Source organism: Caloenas nicobarica, chromosome Z (assembly GCF_036013445.1).
Source record: "Caloenas nicobarica isolate bCalNic1 chromosome Z, bCalNic1.hap1, whole genome shotgun sequence".
In the NCBI taxonomy this organism is placed as follows: domain Eukaryota; kingdom Metazoa; phylum Chordata; class Aves; order Columbiformes; family Columbidae; genus Caloenas; species Caloenas nicobarica.
The window spans coordinates 20,657,654-20,668,009 of NC_088284.1; the positions used below are offsets into that span (position 1 = coordinate 20,657,654).

The 10,356-nt window shown below is 42.0% G+C and overlaps 1 protein-coding gene across 1 annotated transcript in view; it reads right to left on the bottom strand.

Moving 5' to 3' along the window:
• Positions 1 to 8,733, bottom strand: part of RANBP3L (RAN binding protein 3 like) — a 34,685-nt gene extending 25,952 nt beyond the window's left edge. Inside the window, exon 1 of the mRNA XM_065657884.1 lies at positions 8,239 to 8,733. Coding sequence (XP_065513956.1) covers positions 8,239 to 8,485 — 247 coding nt within the window. The 5' untranslated portion in view covers positions 8,486 to 8,733. The remainder of the gene's footprint in view (positions 1 to 8,238) is intronic.
• Positions 8,734 to 10,356: the final 1,623 nt, after the last annotated feature.

Below are 10,356 nucleotides of genomic sequence, written 5' to 3' on the forward strand. Positions count from 1 at the left end.
ACTAAACCACTCTAGCATTGGTATCAATTACTTAATGTTTTAATAAAGCAAACATCAACCTATCATGCAGGAGTTAAAATTACTAAATTAAAATATATTTGACAATCACAAAAAAGTAAACATTGTTAAAATAAACACTGCCTGTATATAAACAGAGGCAAGAAGCATTAAACTATTACTCAAACTCAGTGATATACAGACACAGCAGTAATAATTAATACAGTTTTGCTGTTGTTGAAATTAATTTTATATTTACTTAGGCATTATGTGTGTGCAAAGGACTGAATTTAGCAAACTTGGTATGCTTTGCAATGAAGGTCTGGTTTGTCTTTGATCAAAAAAGCAGAAAAATAATTACATTGTTCAACTCCAAAAAAGATAACTCTCTGTCACTGAAAGCTGAAGAAAATTTCCATAGTCCAGTTGCAGCTGTGGGTCCATGGCACGGCATGAAATTCCACTTCTATTCACTAGAGGGGAGTGGCACACATAGACAATAGTAGTTCACTGAAATATGATTTATTCAATATAATAGGCTTTTTTTCTTGTCTTCTTTAAAAATATACTTCTTATTGAATGAAGGAAAAAAATCAAAAATTAAAGCGTGGTTACAGATGCCTTCATATTCTCTACAGTACCTCTCAAGCCTCAGAAGTTAGCAATATTTTTAAAGGTACATTTACTACTTCAAAGCATGGAATTAGCCAAGAGTGAATTGCTGTGAAAAAGGAACTGACTTTCTATCACGGAGTTAACTTTTGCTGGAGCTAAAAGGCTGTAGGGAGTTTGAAGGAATTAGGAAAATTCACTACAATTTAAACAACAAAATTCCAGTAATACTTTAAAACCCAGAAGTTCCTGATGAAAAATTTTTAACTGGTTGATTACTAACAGAAATATGTGAAGCTAGGCTACAATGGTACCTCTTAAAGATAAATACACATATTTTGATATTGCAGTAAATATGAAATATATATCCCATGAACTGCTTTTGAGCCAAAGGGAAATCTTACTTGCCATCTGTAGATTTACTCAGCTGCTGCTGATGCGGACATAGTTATTTATCGTTTTTACAGTTCTGTATTGCTTCTACCCAAATCAAGAAAACCTTTTGTAATTCCTGAAAAGTATTCAATGTAGCTCATCAGTAAGATGTTCACTCCTCAAAAAGGGCATTCATAACAGTTTTAAAAAATATTACGTGTTAACTCTGTGTGTACCCTCTGCATCAATTTCCAATTACATTTTAAACTTCTCAGATATTCAAGCATAAATCCCCACAGAAAAAGCAATGCAGAATTACTTGTGGATGTAACACAAGACCATCGAGGAGTTACCACAATCGAGTCAATGTGCTAATTTTAACACTGGTGAGCAACTTTGCATTTCTCTCCTTCATTCTCTGCCCTAAGGCTGCGGCTGCCAGGGTAGATGGTCATGTGCTGTGAGAAGCCCTTCTGCACCCTTGTCTCCCAGCAGCAGAGGGGGATACCCAGCCAGGCAGTGCCTGACTGTCCTAGGGAAGCAGCAGCAGCCGAGGCTGGCAGGATGGGAACAGGGTGGGCTGGAGTCGCTCCTCCTCCTCACCAACAGGACACAGAGAGACACAGCTGGCTAGTGCCGGTTTGAGACTGGGCCACTCCAGTCCTCAGCAGGCTGGTACTTGTGGATAAAATAGGCTGTTGGAGGAATTACCAGAAGAACCTGCCAAATGGTCTGCCTCTGGCTGCAGGGACCGGAATAATCCACCAGCCTCAGCCAAGAGTCCAGACAGAACCTGTCTGTCTGCCCATGAATAATCACCACAGATTGGACTCTCTTTTCCTCGCTACAGTTCCCTTCAAGCTGCTGAATTAGAAAGGTCTTGGCCTAATGTTTGCTGCATTTGGAGTTCAAAATAAGTGCCTGCCCAGAAGACACATTAGAAACTTGCAGTTCCTTTGAGATCTTATCTGCAGGACCACGTGGCTCCAGCCTCCTGTCCTGCACAGAAGCACTATCAAACGCGCTCCGACCTGAGCTCCCTGGCACGGAACACACGCGGGTCTCGGGCCTGGTGCCTGGTCTGCTCTACTCCACAGCACAGACATCCTGGCTCCAGCACTCTGCTCAGCGCTCTGCCCAGCACCGTTCGAGTGGGCAACTGGCAAATGACAGTTGTTCAATGCCCAGATGAAGACTGCATTTATAGAGTTCCATTCAAAATAAAATCCAGAGATGGGAAAATATCTGCTGGCTGCTGCCTAAGCCAAGAAAGCACTAGTCAGAAAGATGTGCAAGAAATAATGTAAAATTGCTTTCATCAACTTCTTTTGTATCCCAAAAGCCAGCATTGTCTGTGAGGTATGTATGGATTCTACAGAGTTTTCTGTGACATTCCAGTCTTCACTTCTATAGCTATTGCTTTTCCTAAAGCTGTAGAAACTTCACAAAATATATGTTAGAAAATAAGCAGGACACTGATGGTTTTGAAAATTTTAGAGTTGTTATTACCACTGCTCCATCCTGCCTAGAGAACAGATTAAAGATCTTTAAACTTTGAGGGCTAAGGACACAGTGGAGAGAATATGACCCCATATGGCTCTCCAGTGTTCACGCAGTCATATGCCTGAAGTCATAGGTTAAAAGTGGCTGACAGTCATTCCAAAGCAAAGCAAAAAAACCTCAAATCTTTAAGAGGATAACATAGGAATCTATCATTTCAGTAAAAGCTGACCTTTAAACAGTTAATTTTTACATTTTTGGATTCAAAAGAAAATAAATTCTGTTGCTTATTCACCTCTACCAAACTTGCCAGAAGTCTTAAAACATTTTAATTCATATTCATACCAAATACTTTCACATTTTTGTAACTAAAGTTAGGAACCTACATCTATAAAACATACTAGTAGAATGTTTCATATGACGCAGGATGGCTGACTCCAGTTAAAGTTGTGAGCATCCATCAAATCTAAAAATCAAACTGATTTTATACATGCATTAAAGTATTAAAAAGCAGGCATCAGAGTCTGACAGCACAGTTCTTACATGTGAATAATATTGTTCTCCTCCAGCCTTAGCAAGGTACACTATTGTAGAAAGGCCATACAGAAACTGATTTTTCTCATTCAAATTTGTGTTCTGTTCGAATCGATTTCATTGGGTAGTGATACCCTTTAGCTAATTACAAAACTGATTTCTGTCATATCAGAGTTATGCAACACGCCAGCCACATTTTTTAATTCAAGCTTAGTGACTAGACAACACCTTCTTCAGGGACTAGCCAGTCAGTGTTGAAGAAAGCTGTAATTACTTTTTTAGTACATTAACCGAATGCCTTATAAAATGCAAGGTTAGACACGTTACGTGGTGTTCCTCTTTGTATTAGATTTTAAAATTAGGCCTAACTGAAAGCTATATGAAAAACCGTGCTTAAAATATTCCACCACAGAGCTGGCAATAAGCGTTTTTTATTCTAATTGTCAATTGAGTGCCATTGACCAGTTAGGTGGCAGGATTCTCATGTCTCTCTCATTTCTTTCAACAGCTTCATACAGAGAATTTCTTTAAAGACCTAATGCCAGTCCAGTGGATTTTGCCTGAGGTTCTACTATCCCCACAACTTTATGTATTATTTATACAACTCTTTACAAATAACTACCAATCCTCCAATCAGATATTTCAGGTTGGTTTAGCTACAAAATTAAATCCTTCACAAAAATCTGAAAAAAACCCACCCAGTAGTTCATAGCTGCCAACAAAGATGTAACACCGATAACAAAATCTGACTTGTAAAAAATAACATTTTTCTCATAATTTCTTAAATTAAAATAACAGCTTGTACCTCTTTGGTTTTTGTAGCAATCCGACTTGCACCTCATAGGAATACTTTTAATTCTAAAACAGAGACTACAATTTTTACGTTACATGGTAAAAACAAACCAAACCAACCAACCAAATAAATACTTCTTAATCAAACATTATTTTCCCAAACAGAGTAAGATTCTGGAAAATTGTACAATCTCCAAATAATATCACCGAATTATAAACCTTCAACTGCATCCAGCTTTCCCTCACAACCTCCTAGTAAGCATTACACAACACAGAAAAACTACTACATGGAAATTTATAATCAGGTTATAATTTTATCCTGTCAAGAGATAAAGCTATGATGCAGTATTAGCAAGTTTCTGTGCTCTGATATGTTATAGTGTGAATTTCACTAGCTTTGTATATTACTGCTATAAACTGCAAAAATCAAAGCAGAAACACCTCTAAATTCTGATGTTACAGCCTATATTGCTGGTTCCCAAGTCACAGAAATCAAACCAAATAACGTTAAGCAATAAAAACAAATTCTTGCATATAACACTGCCGTTTTGTTTATTTCGCAGACAAATTAGCTCAATGGGAACATGTCATTGGGGAAGATGTTGAGAAGAAAAGCAGATATGCTGTGACTTTTTTACATCCACAGAGATAGTTTTACATTACTAAAATATTAAGGAAAAAAAAAAAGCAAGGGAGAGCTTTGCCTCTTCCTTTTATGAATATATGCTGTTTACAGCCATTACTTGAAAAAAACACTGAAATAAAATATTGTGCCTGGTATTTTGTGGCAATATACATGAAGAAAAAGAAAGTAACAATGGAGTAGCATGTAAGTAGAAAACATAGATGCAGAAATTAGTATAGTTCCATTCAAAAAAAAAAAAATTATCTTGACTAGGCTAGCTGATGATCTGTCCATTAACATGTTGCCTCAAGGAGCATCAGAATTAAACTGTGTACTAATATGATGGATTTTTGCTCAATATGCTGTAAAAGCACAGAAAATTACCTATACTTAATAGAACTGCAATGGCAGGGAGAAGAGAAATACAGATGCTGGAAATATGCAGTAGGATAAATTAACAAAATACTTTGCTATCCAAGCTCGGACTCATGTTTAAATATTATTTCTGTTCTTTGCTACAAAAAGACATCTGTCAGTATTTCCAGAGATGGATCATTTTAATCTAAAAAGAGGTGAAAGAATAGTATTCTAAAAACCTTCTGGCTAAGAACAGTATTTGCCAAACCTGCAGTAGAATCGTGGCTTCTGTTTCATACTCACTGAACTCCACAACATAAAAATAGAGTCAGTTCACAGCCAAGTGAGAGTGCAACAAGGCTGCCAGCAAACATCTCAGGTCCCTCAGTGACCTCACTACATACACCAGGCCTTCCTCTGCCAAAACTTAAATTAGGAAGATGACACAAGGCAAAATGGGGATGTCCTAAACCAGTACTTTAGACACCCAACTTAATCAAACTGACTAATTTTAAGACATACAGAAAAAGCTTTTAAGAATATTGCATTGCTGATCCTAACAGGTCTGTTTGTGGAAGCGCTGGGCAGTTGAGAGCGCTGGTGGAATTCACATGCACAGCTGGCTGCTCAGCACCTTTGAAAAATCAGGTCACTGATTTAAGGCTCTAAATATGGACCTGGAAACCTACTTTCTGGTTCATGTTTATTACCCTTCACTCTTTTGAGTTTTGCTTATGACGCATATTCAGTACTTTCTAGGACAACTCCCTTAAAAATTGAGACAGGTTTTAATGCCAGGACAGCAGGGTTTTCCAAGCAAATTTACTTTTTTTTCTTTTTTCTTTTTCTTTTTCCTTTTTCTTTTTTCTTTTTTTTTTTTTGTTTTTGCTAAGACATTGTGAGGCAGACTGATTAATTTGTTTGCATCAAAATCCATTACACCTACATGGTGGGGTTTTTTAATTGGTAAATAAAAACAAAATGGGAAAATGTGTCAGGGTCATAAATCACGTGAAAGTCTAATCTGGTCAAATCTCTTATGCTCATCGGAAGAGTTTTCCATACGCAGAGGTGCCAGAGATGCATGTTGCTATACAGGCAACACATTTTCAAGTTCAGTACCTTAGTCATACTTCCAGACTTGTAAGCTAAGTGCATTTTTTCTTTTCAATACTTCTCTGTTGAAGAGTGTCAGTGAATCGATAAATTTGCAACAAGTTCTCATGAATAGTGATTGTCCAAAAATGTTCAACAGAAATTGTTCTAAATAACTGATCCAAAATCATGCTGAAGTGTTTTATGAGAGGAAACAGTTTCAGCATTATTAAAGTACTTTAAACATATTGAGATTAAATTTTGGACAAAGCCTTTCAATTTTTGAAAAACAACATTCTCGAGAGTTTTATTTCTAGAGAACTTAAACATATACAACAGATGTTTGGCCACATGGCTGTGCTTGCTACAGAAGTGACGATACTTCAATGGCCCATGAAGAGATTGCTGAACACGGCACTGCATGCTCTTCAAACACTGTATCGAATATGAAGTGTATGTTGCTTATCTTGGGTTCAGATAGCATCCTGTAAATACAGTTTGGGGCAGTGATGAATAACTTCACGCATTCCTCTTTGGATCAACAGAGAGTACACAGTCAAAGAACTGAGTTTCCATTTCATTGTACTCAGAGGAAAAGGTTAATCCAACTGGCTATTGCAAAATAAAACTTCTGGAAGAATTTGTCCTAGACAGCTTTACTGTATTGTTAGACACCAGTGTTGTACATTCTTGGTCATATAATTAGTTCATAACCCACACCAATAATTTCACTGTCATCAGTGAGGCCAGTTATGAGAACAAGGCTTCTTGATCCAGGCACAGTTGTGCAGAATCAGGCTCTAACTTTTTAAGGCATGTTGACCCTCTCTTTAGTCACTCTTCTTAGTGCCATGCATTCTAAATAACAGATTTCTTGATCATTGTGGAAAGGGTTCTTTTACCCAAACAATTCCATTTACTACTCTCAGCTTCCATGACGAATTTATAGCACAGCATATAAGATTTACAAATTATCATACTTCTCTTTAGCCGTGGAAAAAGAACCAAAAAAAAGAACAAGCTGACAGCCTGCAAAAGTGTTTATAAATACAGCATATGTCATGCCCATTCATCTCTATAGAGCATAGCCTCATCTTTATATGGCAAGACATAAATAGGCATTAAAACAACAGAAAAATCTCTATCCCAGCAATACTTTAACATCATTTCTGAGAGAAATCAAATCCAGTTCGCTTTATTTCAAACATTAGAGTGAAGAAAATATTTTGGGAGTCTCATCACTACAATGTAATTCTAGCAGTGATGCAATGCCAGAAGTAACTGTGTCACTAGACCAGTGGTGCTATGCTGAAATAGGGAATCAAAAATTGTTTTATAAACACTGAGACTTCCGACATTCCAGTGCTCAGCATTTTTAATCTATCATAAAAGCCTGTAAAATACTTGATGCAAGGGCAATAAAATTCATAGGGCATTGTACAGATCTTACTTTTCATAAATCTCTACAAAGTAGCATAGAAGAAACACTTTTTTTGCACAGAAATGGAACTATACAAGTGATCAGACTGTGATCCAACAACACTCATACATACTTAAATCTTAGTCATGGAAGTAAATTGGACTATATGTGCTCAACACTAAGCACAAACTGAAAGGCTGGTTGACCAATAAATTAAATCTGGGCACTCCAGACTATATCCGTCATAACGTCAAGTTTAGACCCTGAAAGCGCATGCTTCCTCTTGCTATTTTGGGTTCACTCATCAACCTGCACGGCAAGAAATGGTAATGGCATCATCTGCAAAATGTCCTTAATATTAGCACTTGTTTCTTTATGCATGTTCTTAAAAAACATCACTATTACAATCTCATGTAAATCATTCGCAATTCTTAGCCCCTCTCACTACCCAGATGATAAAGGGTTTTGCTGTCCACTCCTGTAGTCAGGCATCTCTCTGAGGAGCTAGACTGAGCCAGTTTTGCTCTCAGTTTTGCGCGAGGCAGGGCAGGAACGGACAGGAACGCCCGCGCTGTCCCTGCCTGATGTCAGGCCACACATTTTGGAAACCTGCAGAAAGTTTAAATGACAAGGAAGTCAACAGTCTTATAAACACAGAGAGACCACTTTGGGATGCTCTACAACTAACCCCCCAAATATACATTATCTGGTAATGTCTTTTCTTCAACTAAGATACAAATTGGAGATTCCTGACACGTTTCTACTAAAACCTTGCAATAAGAAACTACAGCCAGCCAAGCTCTTGTTTTGCATCACCCACAACGCTGTTAACCAACTGTGCGCACTCTTTATGTTCATCCCATCTCCCCAGACATTTCCTTGCAGGGGGAACATAGGACACATGCGAAAGATATCAGCCAACAAAACCTACCTGTACAGCATTCCTCCTCGGGATTTAACTTGCCACTACAGGGCCAGTGAGCGTTCTGTTCTTGCAGGCGAGCAGCTCCGTGCAGACCCCAGGGGTCCCTGGGCCAGTCTCTTCTTTCGGGAAGGTCAGGCTTAGCCTTCGCACTGTGCCCGGCTCTGACAGAGAAGTCATCACCGGCATAGGAACGCCGTATACCTGTGTATAGAACATTCCCTTTGCCAGCGGGAATTGGCTGGTTTCTCATCATGAAGCCCTCAGATGTACATATGTGTGGGTATAATAGCCGTAGTTGGGTCTCGAACTTTAGACTTTGCCTTACCAGCTGCTCCCTAGGCCATCCCCCCGCCCTCAACACGGGGCAGGCGAGGCCCGGGAACGAGCAGCCCCCGCAGCCGCCGCTGAGCGGTAACGGCCGCGCCGTAACGGCCAACGGCCGCGGCCGCCGCGCGACAGCGCCCTCGGGCAGCGCCTCAGCCCAGCGAGCAGCGGGCGCTCTGGCGGCCCGCGGGGACTGAGGGCGCGCCGGGGCTGCAGTGACAGCCCGGGGAAAGCTCTCGGCGGGGCCGGCCGTTGGGAGGGGATATGTAAAGTCGGGAAGATTAACATAGGAGGGCGGGCGGGGAAGCGGCCGGCGTGGCTCTGCGTGGTGTTCACCGCCGGCGGCAGACAGAACGCGCGGGGGTTCAGTCGCCCCCTGTGGGTCGGGGTGTGAGGGTCCCCGGGGTCAGGCTGCCTGCTGCCGCGGCTGCCGGCGTTGCTAGTGCCCGCCGGCGGCTGAGGCAGCGGGCAGGGCGGGGCTGGCCGCCGCGGCGGCGCAGGGAAAGCACCGCTGGGGCTGGCTCGGCTCCGCTGCGCCGACGGTGTCCGGCTGCTCCGCGCCGCTCCGCAGGCCGCCGGGATCCCACCCGCTGCCCGGCGGCACTGAGGGAACGGACCCTGCAAGGCTTTCACCAGATTGTGAGGGCCGAACGCCGTCGTCCACCACCGCCCCCAGCCCGGGCAAGGCCGGCTGAGGGCCCGCAGCCGCCTCTGGTGCCGGTCGCGGCGCGGCCCGCAGCCGGGCCCGGAGCACAGCGGCCCGCGGGGAGCGGCGCTGCCCCTCAGCGCGTCTCTGCCCCTCAGCGCGTCTCTGCCCCAGCCCCGCCACCTGCGCCTCTGTGCGGCCGCCCGAAACGCGGCACAGCGTAAAACTGCGCTCAGTAAAGCCGACCCCCTTAACGGTGCTGCTGCCCTAATTGGTGGTTGTATCACGAAGGACCCATGTTTTCCCCTCTAAAGGAACTGTAGATTTTCCTTAGCGGCTGTCTCCATGGATACTGCACTTGGTATTGATTTTTATTTTCAAATAGAAGACGAACCATCAAGCAAATCAGGCTGACATGAACAAAATGTAGTGTCAGCTAAAAAAAGCTGTTATGGTCCTCTCCTTCCAGATGCACCACGTAACAAGTGCAGTGCGCAACAAGCCAGGCCTGTGTCTCCTGTTGTTCACTCAAATGATAACCGTCCTAAATTCTCAGTTCAAGTGCGAGCAATTTCAGGCCATTATATTGCAAGCCTGTTGTTGAACTGCCTCTAATCCTATTAGTTCAAACCAAAAAGGTAGTGGTTTGCTAAAAGTTCGTGAGAACCATGCATCCAGTCTAATCTAGTTTCACCACAGCCAGTGTCAGATTTTGCACAGAAAAAGCTGCAAGAAGTCCAAGAGCACGCAGATGTTGAATAATTTTCCCTCAGTCTGTGTTAGCATAAATCCCGAAGTGTGCTGTTTTACCCCTACTGCAGTAGAATCACAGAATCATTTAGACTGGAAAATAACTAAGACCATCAAGTCCAACTGTTAACATTGCCGAATCCACCACTAAACCAGGTCCCTAAGAACCTCATCTACGGGTCTTAAATACCTGCAGAAACACTGATGCAACCACTTCCCTGGGCAGCCTGTTCCGATGCCTGACAACCCTTTCCGTTAAAAAACCTTTCCAAATATCCCGTCTAAATCTCCCCTGTTACAACTTGAGGCCATTTCCTGTTGTCCTGTCTCCTGCTACCTGGGAGAAGAGACCAACACCCTCCATGCTACAACCTCCTTTCAGGTAGTTGTAGACAGCGATCAGG